The 14,040-nt window shown below is 38.2% G+C and overlaps 1 protein-coding gene across 1 annotated transcript in view; it reads left to right on the forward strand.

The window, feature by feature from the left end:
- The window catches only part of LOC136841671 (protein eyes shut-like), an 82,959-nt gene extending 69,362 nt beyond the window's left edge, over window positions 1-13,597 (forward strand). The window contains exons 19-28 of the mRNA XM_067108862.1: window positions 5,145-5,311; window positions 6,275-6,484; window positions 6,883-7,068; window positions 7,350-7,432; window positions 7,679-7,846; window positions 8,268-8,466; window positions 10,198-10,346; window positions 10,485-10,590; window positions 10,965-11,114; window positions 11,765-13,597. Coding sequence (XP_066964963.1) covers window positions 5,145-5,311; window positions 6,275-6,484; window positions 6,883-7,068; window positions 7,350-7,432; window positions 7,679-7,846; window positions 8,268-8,466; window positions 10,198-10,346; window positions 10,485-10,590; window positions 10,965-11,114; window positions 11,765-11,928 — 1,582 coding nt within the window. The 3' untranslated portion in view covers window positions 11,929-13,597. The remainder of the gene's footprint in view (window positions 1-5,144; window positions 5,312-6,274; window positions 6,485-6,882; window positions 7,069-7,349; window positions 7,433-7,678; window positions 7,847-8,267; window positions 8,467-10,197; window positions 10,347-10,484; window positions 10,591-10,964; window positions 11,115-11,764) is intronic.
- The last annotated feature ends 443 nt before the right edge of the window (window positions 13,598-14,040 follow it).

Consider the following 14,040-nt stretch of genomic DNA (forward strand, 5'->3'; position numbering starts at 1 on the left):
ATACAGAAAGCATTTTCTGTGGAGAGAGCTTTCAAAGTGCAATACTGAGTGGCTATTTTTTTGTGTGATAGTCTAGAACAGTAGTTCTCAAGTGCGGCCACCGGGCAAATTTAATGCGGCCACCAAGGGAAATTTAATCATCCAATGGAAAAAGGGTTCAAATGAGAGAGAGAGCTAATTTTGTTATTATTATTATTATTATTATTATTATTATTATTATTATTATTATTATTATTATTATTATCTCTTTAACTTTAACCAGAGACCTGGGTTTCAGTCTGTATAATACCAGTTCCATTGTTTACAAAGCATATCATACCTGTTTGGTGGTTGAAATCGTATTTCAGTTGTTCATACGTATGACTGTTGACACGTGTCCTTCAGTTTCGTGGAGTCGTGACATGCTGTCCATACGTCTTAGCAATCTGCTCAAAGGACTGGGTGTTTCAGTGAGTTTGGAGCTGCTGCTTTGAAGAAAGTTGATTTGCTTTGTCACTACTTTTCCCCAAAGCGTCTCTGAAATGGATATCAGAAATTTTTTTCCCAGGGGCAATAAACCCTAGACCTCCACTTCTGAAGGACAGACACCCCTCCACTTCGGATGACTGTCTCCCAGAAGCTAAACGTAGTCGTACTTTTTTGGAAGAAAAAAGACAATTCCATAAAAAATGGGAAGAAATTTATCTTGTCGTGTTCAATGAAAATTCTGAGAAGCCTGCAGGAATCTGTGTAGTGTGCAGTGCAGAAATTAAACAAATTAAATCATATGCAATGCAACGCCATTATAAGACTCATGACGAAGAAGTAAAAAAAAAGTGGTGTACTCCAGATTTGAGAAAGAAACTTCTTAACGACTTCAAAATTGATTTTGCTTGTCGAAAAAGAAAATTAGCTACTTCTCTGACAACCGCTGATCACTTGTATTTGGGATCACTGAAAGTGAGTTATATGATAGGGAAACATAGGAAGCCATTTACAGAAGGTGAATTTTTGAAATCGGTTGTCATGGAAGTTGAACCTGAAAATAAAGTATTTCGTAATATGGCCCTCAGCAATGACACCATTCAACGAAGAATGGATGAACTTGGGATGTATATAAGCAAGGAAGTGAGCATATCAGTTAGCAAACGCCCATTTTTTAGTCCGTGTTTGGATGAGAGCAACGATATCACAAAAACAAATCAAATGTAGATATGTGTAAGATTAATTATGACGTCGACCAAAAAGACTTTGCAGAGAAGTTCTTATGTTTGACATCAATAAAGGGACGGGCGAATGCAGTCAGCATTCATAAAGCAATCAAAGACAGCTTGAATAAGTTGAATGTATCATTGAACAATTTGTGTGCTGCAGCTGCTGATGGTGCTGCTGTTATGAAAAGTGAACGAAATGGTGTACTCAGTTTACTTAATAAAGACTGTGAAGGTGAAATATTTCGCTCCCACTGTATTGTTCACCAAGAAGGTCTAGTTAGTAAAACTATTATCAAGCATTTTGATGATGTTGAACTTCTAGTGAGGAAAGTGATCAATGTGATAAACACTAGCGGTGTATTGTCTAATTCTTTCGGATCACTATGTGAAACTAATTTGTGCCACTCAATTACAACCATGTTCGATGGCTAAGTTTTGATCATAGTGTTACACGCCTTTGTGAATTATATGATGAGTTTTTGCATGCATTGACCAAGAAACACAATGATTTTATAGAAACTTTGAGAAATGATAATGTTAGATGTTCCACTCTATTTTTGAAGGACTTTTTACCAAGGCTTAGCTCTATTAATAAGCAGCTACAAAATAGGAGCTTAAGAGTAGTTGATGCCATATTATTTATGGACATTAATTGAACATAAAATATAGGTTTTTCTGTTGTATTATGATGTGATTTACATGATTTCGAGGTTTATTTCCATCGCAAATGAATACTTATCCTTCCCGGCAAATGATATATTGTATACAAAATTAATAAAATTACGACTTGTCAGAATACTGCCCCCTCTCCATAGCTAATACGGCAAAACTGTAATCAGTAAACACAGTTTTGCCCTTAGCTTAGATCGTAATTTAATTTTGTATACAGTATATCATTTGCCGAGCGATGGAAATAAATTCATTCAAATCACATCATAATACAACAGAAAAACCTTATTTTATGTTGAAAGCAATTAATAAGTGAAATAATACCCACAAATAGACTTAAAAACACGGCTAAAAGACCTGGCCTCACAGGTCAATAATGACTCTCCAATTTCCCCTCTTTAGATAGTTATTTGAGAAATTTCCAGACGATGCAGTTGAAACTAACTTGAAAATAAGGGAATCACTCGATACTATGATTACTGAGCTTCTTGAAAGATTTGAAGAATTTGAGTTTTTTAAAGCTATGTCTTTTGCTTCACCTCCTTTTCAAGAAATGAAGGCTAATGATTTCAAATTAATGCAAATGAGATGATCGTCTTTTCCTGGTGTTTCATCAATTAACTAGCAGAATGTAAAATTTTCAATGTTAGAGTTACGCAATGATGAAAAGCTTAAAAGATTTTTTGATGAAAAGACCGCAACGATTGAGAAATTCTGGTTTAAGTTACATAATCTGGATCCATTTAAAGAGATTGCCACTATTGCCATTCTTTTGTTGTCAATATTTCCAGCAACAGTTTATTGTGAGAGGTCATTTAGCGTACTGCACTGCATTAAGAATAAATATCTCAACAAGCTGACTGATATAAATCGTGAAGCAGCTTTGGGGCTTGCTCTGGAAGAGAGAACAGTACAAGAATTCCCTTTTTCAAAACTGTTATCTGAAAAAGGAATATCAAGACTGTTACTTGAATAATGGATAATAAACTGATTGCCTGCACAAGAATTTCTTTTTCAATCATACCTAAAAGATGAATATAAAATTTATTGTCTGCATTCTGTTTTTATTTTTTAGATTACTTGTAATTGGACATTTTTGTAGGTACCTATAATTAAGCCATTTATGGAGGATGAGAACTTATTGCCACATTTTATATTGATTGTACTTAGTGCGGCCACCAGCAACATCGCGTGGCCGCCGATGCGGCCCCTGGAATAATCCGCTTGAGAACCACTGGTCTAGAATATAAGATATGCATATGACTCACTCGGGTAAGGCAGTGGGAGAACTCTCAAATGACTTTTGAATATTCGACGTGAAGTGTAATTGATTAATAATACGTATATGTTAGATAAAGGTTTCTTGGCTAAAGTTGATCCGGATTCCACGTGTAGCAGAAGGTATATATACAAAATCCAGTAACTTTTGAGAAGACAGGAATCACTAACTTGAGTATGCGTTGTCCGTTACCAAAGTGCAGTAGAACCCAGTAGCGTAGCCAGAGGTGGGCACAGGGGACACATGCCCCACCTTATGGTCTGAGTTACTAAATGACAGATCTAGGAAAAAAAGCTAAAAAATAGAGAGAGAGCAAGATCTTAGGAATGAGGGCAAAAGATTAACGGGATAAACCAAACAGATAATCCATCCAAGTCACAAAAGATTAACCTTAGTGAGAGAGAGAGAGAGAGAGAGAGAGAGAGAGATGGCAAACACACTTACGGGAAAATAGATACTTAATGCAGATTGGGCATATTAAGTTAAAACGTGGAGAGTCGCATAACATGATCGTGAAGCAGCAAGATCATCTCATAACGTATTTGTCAGTATACTCTTGCTGACATTTGACCTTAGTATCGGTAATCCATTAACCAAGAAAATGAACTTTGATATTGCTTTTAACCATACCTCTCTCTCTCTCTCTCTCTCTCTCTCTCTCTCTCTCTCTCTCTCTCAGTTCCTCGTTGGGAGAGTGGTTTCCGTTCTCAGCTAGCACTCTGCTGGTCCGAGTTCGAATCTCCGACCGTCCAATGAAGAATAAGAGGAATTTGTTTCTGGCGATAGAAATTAATTTCTCGCTATAATGTGGTTCGGATTCCACAATAAGCTATAGGTCCCGTTGCTAGGTAACCAATTGGTTCTTAGCCACGTAAAATAAATCTAATCCTTCGGGCCAGCCCTAGGAGAGCTGTTAATTAGCTCTGTGGTCTGGTTAAACTAAGGTATACTTAACCTTCTCTCTCTCTCTCTCTCTCTCTCTCTCTCTCTCTCTCTCTCTCTCTCTCTGTATGTTATGGTAAATTGGTAATTCAACAGTCAGTTCGTTTGTGACTCGTGACTCGTGAGGTTAAGTCATCATAGATGCTTTTGGAAGTTTTGAATTACATATAGGCTACTGAATTAATAATGTGGAACGAGGTGGAAAAGCAGCGTTGCCCATGAAAGACCTTCCTGCCATTGCTGCTTTTAAGGCATGTACACAGCTGCGTAATGTTAGGCAGCTTCTGCAGTTTCTAGCAACTAGACCTGTGACGACCTGATGTGTGGAGCGCTCATTCCTCTTGTCTGTTGTGATGAGATACACCATTATTTGCATGATGAGTAAGAGGGCACAACACAGAAGAAAATAATAAATAAAATACTGTAGAATTTTTTTTTATTCCTTGTTCTGCTAAAAAAATGTGTAGGTATTAAGTGTCTGTATACTGAGATATGAAAGTGATGTGTAATGAGAAATTATCTTTAATCTTAAGGGAAAACAGCAAAAACTATCATTATTAGTATAATTATTATTACATTATTATTATTATTGTTGTTGTTGTTGTTGTTATTCCACCAGATGAAAGACTTAATACTAGTTCTTGGCTATGTCAAAAATATACATTTCATGTGCATCAAAAGGACTCTAAAACTGGTAAAAAACAAAAATTTTCCCGGGGGAGGGGCTTGTTGCTCACAGCGCTGCGCCCTCCTGGTTCATCTTTCACAAAACTGGCCCCCTTACCAAGTTCCTGGCTACGCCCCTGGTAAAACCTATCTCCTCTGTAACTTGTATTTTGTCTGTATGTCTCCCAAGACATCGTTTGCATTCATTATTCTCTCTCTTTTCTCTCTCTTATTCAAAATTTCCTTCATATTCCTTCGCGGAAATTGTTTATTTGGATTGTTTATAGTGAGAGGATATCTCCAGTGTCAATGACCATAGCTCTTGTAACGTCACCGCAGAAATCCATAAACCACTCTGCCATCCGTTTCTTCTAACTTTGATCTTCATCTTCCAGGTGCGACTGCGCCATTGGCTGGAAAGGACCTCAGTGCGAAACTCCCAGCCATGTTTGCGACGACGGAGGGGGAGGGTCCTGTAGCCCAGGGGCCTCCTGTATGGTCGGAGGGTCACGCCCTTCTTGCTTGTGTCAGCTAGGAAAGAGTGGGCCATTGTGCGAGAAAGGTATGTCGAAAAATCTCATTCCTTTTTCTCATCAAGTACCGATGAATTCATACCTTTTTTCAGCCACGAAGGAATAAGTCTAACTCGTTGACGACCATAATAGTTGTTACTACAGTCCTCGAAATCAGAAACTAAAGTACTGTCCTCGAAATCACAAACTAATAGTACTGTATGACTTGACATATATATATATATTTATTTATATATATTATATATATATATATATATATATATATATATATATATATATATATATATATATATATATAAAAAACTGTGGATTTGAGTGTTCTAAATGTAAATATGTGCAAATCTACACGACAATAGTAACTGAAAGCTCACGTTAGCTAAAGGTAACTCCTGGGGATCCGTGTGTGGTGGGTCGAGTTTAAACCCACGCATGGCTTGATGTGAAAAAAGGATGGGGGATGGGGTTGCGGTCCCTGTAATACTACCTGCTGAGTCACCAGCAATCACTCCCAGGTCCAAGAAGGGTGGGGAAGTGGCTTGGGCTCTGATCACAGCCTATATGTTCTGTTTCCGGCACATTGCGCGACTGTACAATGACCTGTCTCTTGCCCCTTTTTCTCTGGCAACCGTTAATTACTGTTTTCCATTTAGAGTTCATTATCCAGATCATTCCAGATAACGTGCTTGTACATTTTGTACCAGTAAACTCCTGCGAGAATTTCGCTTTTAAATTGAAGTATGAATATTATGCACCTTTTATCACTCTTGTGTGCCAGATAGGATGTACTGTAATTAAACAAAAATTGAAAAACCATTTACAGAATGATTTGTAATGAATGTTTAAGATAGAGTCTTCTACTTGTACATTATTATTATTATGATTATTATTGTTATTATTATTATTATTATTATTATGAAGAAGAAGAATGCCTATAAGAATGGAAAAACAGAGCCAGGTAAAACTCTACAAATAAGTTATATCTTTCGTTACAGAGGTGAACATCACCGACCCAATGTTCTCGGGGAGGAAATCCTTCCTGAGCCTGCAAGCTGGAAATCTCAGGAACGAAGCCCGAGTCCGAATATCCTTCAAGCCTTCCCACAAGGATGGTATTCTGTTTCTTGCGCTTCCGAGGGCCCAGCCGGGAGACTTTCTTGCCTTAATTCTTGTCAACGGATCTCTCCAGCTGTCTTATCACTTAGGTGAGGTGGTGTCTTCATTTATCAGCTGGTCAGTCTGTTAATTATACTGGCAGTGGTTTGTCATGTCTATTATTGTTAATTCTGCGGGGTACACACACACACACACACACAGAGAGAGAGAGAGAGAGAGAGAAAAAAATTTCTTAGTTGAAAAAGAAGAAAAACTGAAGAGGGTTATTTATACTAAAAATGACCTTCTTTTTCCTCGATTGATTAACAGAAGCAACTTTGACCGCAACATTTCAAGAAAATGAATCTTCAGTAAAACAAAAATGTATCAATTTCATTGCAAACGTAAAGAACCAGAAGACCAAATGCTATAAAATTTCTTGTCGTCCGAGAGTGCGTGACATATTCTGAATCTATAAGGTTCTTTCATTCCAGTTCTTTCTCTGCAGGATGGAGAGCTCCGGGCTTGATTGTGATTCAGTCGCAGGACAAAGTCACGCTAAACGAATGGCAGTCGGCGACCTTTACCAGAAGAGGAAGTGATGCTGTTCTCAATTTCAAAGGGCGAGCCACGACGGCTCCTCCTGCGCACCCACGAAACACGTTGCTCAATGTCCACCCGGAGGTTTTCATTGGTTGGTCAAGGGGCAGTTCGTTGTAGACCGTTTCTGAAAGCTACCCAGAATTGTAGTTAATTGCAGTTTATTATGATTGATGAATTATTAAGTCAGAATTTACTAGACATATTTTGATAGCCTATGCCATGAAAAAAGGCGTAAATTTTATTAAAAATCGTACAAGTAGCTAGGAACTACTGCACTTATTGCATGCATACTTGAGTAAACAAATGATTATTTAAAAGCAAATAACGATAATGTCTTTCTTTTTACTCTTTTTATGACTTTTTTTTATGCAGGGGGAGCTCCTGACCTGTCCGTGGTGCCTTCGGCAGTCGGTCCAGTTGCCAGTCGAATTCCTTTTCGGGGCTGCGTGAGGGAGGTAGTTGATCTGATTCATTGCAAATAATAAGTTACCTTTGGAGATACTAGAGAGAACAATGTACATTAACAGCGAAATATTATTCCTCCTCTATCTCACATTTACTGTCATATTGTTGTTACCACCTCCTCTCTCTCTCTCTCTCTCTCTCTCTCTCTCTCTCTCTCTCTCTCTCTCTCTCTCTCTCTCTCTCTCGTTTCTTGTCATTAGCCACATCTCTGAGAGACTCATATTTTCGTTTCGTAGGTCATGATCAACGACCACGACTACGATCTGTCAGCACCCCTTGGGGGAGACATCGTAAGAGGAGCTGGACTCACTGACTGCGACGGGACGGCCTGCGGGAGACACGTATGTCTACACGGTGGCACCTGTACTCCTGTCGGGGACACCTTCGTCTGTAGCTGTACGCCGGTATGCTGACGTAGCAAGTCTGACTCCGATATTGTTTTTAATACTGTGATTCTGTAATTCTGGTCTCTCTATCTCTTTGTGAGATTTTCAGAGAGAGAGAGAGAGAGAGAGTATACTAGTATTCATAAAATTTAGCGCGCGCGTGTCTTTCACACACGCTCACTCACAGGCCTTTGACGATTCTAGTCTCCTTCTCTGTGACTATCAGAGAGAGAGTTAGAACCGGACTGATGGAATTTATTTAGTAACATAAGTTTATGGATGACGTAAGTATTCTGTGTGTGTGTAAATTTCAAAGTGAGCGAGATTGACAGAATTGATCTAAATGAAATCACACTAATGATGAAAGACTGTGAGTATTCTTTCTTTATCCCTATTTAAAAATTATCACGCTACCTATGCTGAATCTCTTTACTGATAGGAATACACGGGCGCCCGATGTCAGCTATCGAAGGCCTGTTTGGATCACTCGTGCACCAACGGGTCGACGTGCATCCCCTGGGATTCTCTCGGCGCGAAAAAGAGGAAGAAGAAGAAGAGGCAGCTTCATGACGCCACAGATGATCTCCCATATCAGTGTCTTTGTCCGCCGGGTCTTGTTGGTGAACGGTGCCAGGCTGGTTGGTAATCTGTGCACAATTCTCTGTTTATTTGCTAAGTTATCCATTTCATTCCTTTATTCATCCATTTCTTAATTCATTTATCAATTAGTTCTGTTCTGTTCTGTTCTGTTGTTTTTATTATTTCAGCTTGGTAAGCCTGTTATTGTTTTTATTTATTTATTTATTTTTTTGGTCTATTACAGTCATCCTGTTCGACTGGGTGGTTTTTATAGTGTGGGGTTCTGGGTTGCATCCTGTCTCCTTAGGAGTTCATCACTTTTCTCACTACGTGCGCTGTTTCTAGTAGCACACTTTTCTGCATGAGTCCTGGAGCTGCTTCGGCATCTAGTTTTTCCAGATACCTTGTCAGGGATCTTGGGATCGTGCCTAGTGTTCCTATGATTATGGGTACTGTGTTCTGATACCATAGTTCCAGAGGATCTTTGGTCGTTTTCTATCACTCCCTCAGGTTGGAGTTCATACCACTTATTACTGCAAACTAGCTGGTGTTTCTTGCACAGGCTCCACTGGAGGGTTTTTGCCACTGATTCATGCCTCTTTTTGTACTGGTTCTGTGAAAGCGCTGGACATTCCTGCATATGGGTGAGATGTTATTTCCATCTATTGTTCTTTGGACATATCTGGTTCTTAGGGACTGATCTTGTGCCACTGTTAGCATTCCTTCTGTTTCCTTCTTGAGTTCTCCCCTCTGTAGCCATTGCCATGTTTCATCGCTGGCCAGTTCTTTTGTCTGTCTCATGTACTGTCCGAGCATTGGTTTGTGTGTCGTTGTTTGGTAGCTCATCATTCCTGTTGTTTTCTGTGTCATTGTCTCTTTGTTCGTCTTCTTGTCCTTTGTTGCTGGGTGTTATTTCTCTTTCCAGTTCCTCTCTGTTGTGGAGAGCCAGTTCTTTTTCTTTTGTCCTTACTTGGTCTGCCAGCCTCTGTTCATTTTGAGGGGTGTTATTTCTCTCATTCCAGATGTTGACCAGTCTTCCTCTGTATCCTCTTTCAATCGGGTTGCTTCTGATGTAGTATCTCCATATTTCCTTATTTTCTTCTCTTGTCCATTTCTTCTGGTTTGCCTCTATAGCTCCAGTCTCTGGTTGCTGGTTACTGTCGTTGTGGTGGTCAGTTGCTGGATGACGACCTCCAAGTACCTGACCGTCCTCCCCGTCAACTGGGTTGTGTACCTGGATGCCGGGCGAAGCTCCTCTGTTGCCAGTGGTTCCATTTACGTTGTTATCGTTTATTCTTTCATTTCTTTCCATCATTGCTGAGTTTTGCTATTTAACCCATAGCTGAACCTTTCCCCATCAAGAGTAGGGGAAATTATGGTAAAGATCCTTACCCATGGAGTCATCGCCGAGGAGAGCTGTCACCCATCCATCCAATGTTGCTTAACCAGTTCATCGATGAGCTAAACCACTCTGCCACGGCGCCCATATTTATTATTATTATTATTATTATTATTATTATTATTATTATTATTATTATTGACATTTTCATTGATCACCCCAGCATCATTAAATCCTTTATGATGAAATTAGTAAATATTCATGCATTAGTTTACGAAAAGTAACAGAAAATATTTCTAAGACTTACGCAGCAGCCTTTCTCCTTAGTTCACACTGAAAATTTGCCATATATCTCATGTACTGCATTGATGTTTCTTAATTTATTTACAGAGAAAGAACTTATTTGTATAGCTTCATTTGTTACATGTTTCTCTCATTCTATCTTTTTCAGAAAAGGAAATCTCTTCAGTCCGCTTCAGTGGGGAAAGTTTCGCGGTTGTTTTTCCTGGTCCATTTGGTAACCCGGTTCCGGACAGCGACTCTCTGGCCGCCAATTTTAGCACGAAGTCCCTTTACGGCTTAATCCTCTGGAGAGGAGAGGTGAAAATAGATGCAATAAATGGAAAAGACTGAACGAAAAAATAGATCGATGAAATATCTAAATAGAAAATCTGAAGTTAAGAAAGTAAGATACATTTCCACTAAGAACGTCCATTAACATGTGTTTTCTAACTCCAGGTCGACTCACCTGGGGAAGATTACCTGGGAGTGGGTTTGGTTGGAGGCCAAATAAAAGTGGTGTGGTACCTCGGCGGAGGATCTGCAGGGCAGCTCACCACTACTGGTGTGTAGTCTTCATTGATGCCAATGCTTAATTAGCGAATATAATTACTGTAGGTCTGCTATCTGTCTTAAGATTAACAAGTTACAATATGTAAGCAGACGATATTCTCCACTTTTTTTGTCTCAATATAAAAGTCCCGGTTTTCCGCTTTCGGTCTTCCTGCACTGTTAGAGGGACTTTGATAAAGGCAGCCACCCCTTACCCCTACCCACCACCACCAAAAAAAAAAAAAAAACCTTTGCATCAACGACAATGACTAAAATTGTACTCATCTACTGTAGCAGCCGGAAAATTAATGGCTCATGCTTGAATCGATGAATATTAATACCATGAATCTTCATTATATAAAAGTCTGAGAAAACTCGTCACTTCAGGTCCTGTGGTGTCGGACGGATCTTGGCACAGTCTGGTGGTAGCACGGACGGACGCAACTGTCACCGTTTTCCTTGATGGTCGTGCGATCAAAGGAAGGATTCCTGGGTCCTACATCCAGCTGAATGATCCCAAAGGAATCATTTTCGTTGGTATGTGAATTTTTCTTGTAAATGTAATACTCGGGGGAAAAGATATCCTTTTTCACTGGTTTACGGAGCTATTGCATTATAGAGGTGAAAACTAACAGCTGTATTGATGTTGTCTAAAATTACCTGCATTCCTACCTAGCTAGTTACCCCAGAAGTGCTATCAGTCATTTTTTTTGCATACCAGCACTGCTGACAGTGTAATATACTGTGTTGTCTTTAGAATTCTTAAAATTTACTGGATTCTGTTTACTTTTCAGCCATTCTCTGTCAGGAATATTTCTGCAATTAATGACTTCCTGAAGAAAGTTTCATTTACAACTGATTTAACTGATGCTCAATTATGTCACTGAGTTAACAGATAATAATTAATTAAACTGAATAATCACTGAAATATAGGTTTGAACAGTTCATTGGGGCTTCCTTCACGAACTAAGTCAATACTTTCAGTTCAAATAAATAGTTAATAAATATTAATAAATCAGTTCATAAATAAAACATTTTTAAGCTAAAGATAAAGTTATTTGTAAATTCACCGAAAAACTAAGGTAACGAAACACTGAGGTACAACCTAGAGTTTGAGTGAAGCAACAGTTTTTTTTTCTTATTGATCACTAATCCAAGGAACCAACAGCTATTGTATCCTGTTACAGGAGGATTTTATCCCGGGATGTCGGTCACTTCGGGGACAGAAGGACACTTCCGCGGGTCCTTCGTCGGCTGTATAAGGGATCTGGTGGTACACCAGAGCTCGTCCCCCGTCAGGTTTTCGGCGTTAAAGCAGGGGCGGGATTTACAGCCCTGTTCTCTACAGTAAAAATCTGATTCGGGAAAATATTCTATACAAACACCATCGAGGTCTTCATGAGTTTACATAACAATTCATTTACTAGTCTTCACATGTATGCGAGTCAGCTGTTTTGGAAGTGTACAAAGAGGAGGAAACTATGAATTTGCTAATACGCAAGAAAGGTTAGGCCTAGTTCACCCGTTACTTCTCAAGCGTTTGATCTTTGACGGTCAAAATTTCACTTCACAGTGTTTTTATCCTCTTTCTGTAATGACCCATTGTTGGTCACAAGGCTGTTATTTTACTATGAATCATCCAGAAATTAGATACAGGAAACTACAGATCTGCCTAACATATCTTCCGAAAATGAAGTGCTAACCACGATATTTATAAGATGAATATAGTCTCATAATGCGCTTCACTGAAATCACAAATAAAAGAACCGTCCTGAAGCACGTTAGCCTTATGTGTACTTTTAGAGTAATTGAAAATAAGATACAAAATTGCGCTTGTTCTGTGTGTGTGTGTGTGTGTTTATGTTTTTTTTTATTTATAAATCTATGCATCTATCTTTTTCCCAGGAACGTCTCAGTGACTTACTTTTAAATGCCATTTCCCATGAAGCTTTATATTGTCACTGGTTAATGAGCTCGTAACCAGTGAGATTATTTCATAAGTCGTTGCAGGCGAATCATTTGAAAATTAAACCTGAGAAAAGTGATTTGATTTTAGTAAAATTTACTTTTGCTTTGACTTACTATTGGAATCTGATCCAGAATTTAAAGTAGTTTATTGATTTATGTATCCCATCATTATAAACTAATTTAATTACTTCCATTCTCTGAGACTCAACCATACTTCTTTACTGTAGGGATTGTTTTGTTTTTAGAATAGTGATGAAAACTTACATAGTAAAACTTCTGTCAGATAACTCTTGATGACGGCATTGATGTTCATGGCAGAAAAGTGAAAACAAATGCTACAACAAATTCTAAGTTTAAGAATATTTTGTACGACCGAGGTGAAATTATATCCGTTCTTACGACGTAATTGCATTTAGCCAAATTTTGTGGAAATTCGTCTTTTTGTATCATTTGCCATGAAAATCTTACCTGTTATCATATTAATGTACACAACCAAAGAAAAGTTTTACTTCCATATTGTTAGTTTGTTTTTGTTTTCTTGTTGATTATTTATTGATATATTCTTAGGGTGTTTTTAGCATAGTTAATTGTGAATGTGCATTGTCATTCCGTCCTATATACGTCACTGCCAGGGGCTTTGAAACTGTTTCCGCGTCTCATGTATCTTGAGATTATATTTTGAGATCATTGTGAGAAGGACAATCTTCATTGTTTAATTGTTGCAGTCGTGGTGTAAATAGCATTAACTGTTAGATAATATATGAATATATTTTTTAAAGTTCAGAGTTTTATCGTATAAGCAAATGTAAATATAGCATTAAGATGTTACATTTAGGCAAAACGGTTCATAGCCGTAACGAACCAGGAGGTTGTCATCAGTGGTTAAGTGTTCAGAGTTAGCAAGTTCGAGGCCTCATTACAGTTTGCCATCTATTATGAACGGTTTGTGCTCCTCATTAGAACAGAATTGCCTCCCTCCGTTTACCGTGTTTTAGAAAATGTTGTGTTACATCTAAGGACTTTACCCTGCTTTTTCTTCTTTGATATTGCTATGTTCATTTTTAAATAAATGCATATGGTTCATAAGTCGATATAGTTCGAACGAAAGGTGCAGTTGAAATCCAATCTTAGCGCAACTAAGAATATATGTAATATATATATATATATATATATATATATATATATATATATATATATATATACTGTGGATATTTATTACAGGGCATCCTGTTAGAAACCTTTAAAAAGAAAGTGTGCATATTGTTGATATTCACCTAAATATTGTGAATTTGTGCATATGAAACTAGCTGGAACAAGGTATGTATGAATCAGGGATGTCATGATTATACCAAAGATGAAGCCTGTGATACAGCTTCAAAGTTATTGACTGTTTTAAAAACTCTGCTGAATTTGTGGCATTAAATATCAAAGTATCTTTGTGGCGTCAGTAGCAAAGAATATTGAGTGAGACTGAAGTTGTTAAATGAATTTCTTC

The sequence above is a fragment of the Macrobrachium rosenbergii genome, chromosome 9 (assembly GCF_040412425.1).
Source record: "Macrobrachium rosenbergii isolate ZJJX-2024 chromosome 9, ASM4041242v1, whole genome shotgun sequence".
Lineage (NCBI taxonomy): Eukaryota > Metazoa > Arthropoda > Malacostraca > Decapoda > Palaemonidae > Macrobrachium > Macrobrachium rosenbergii.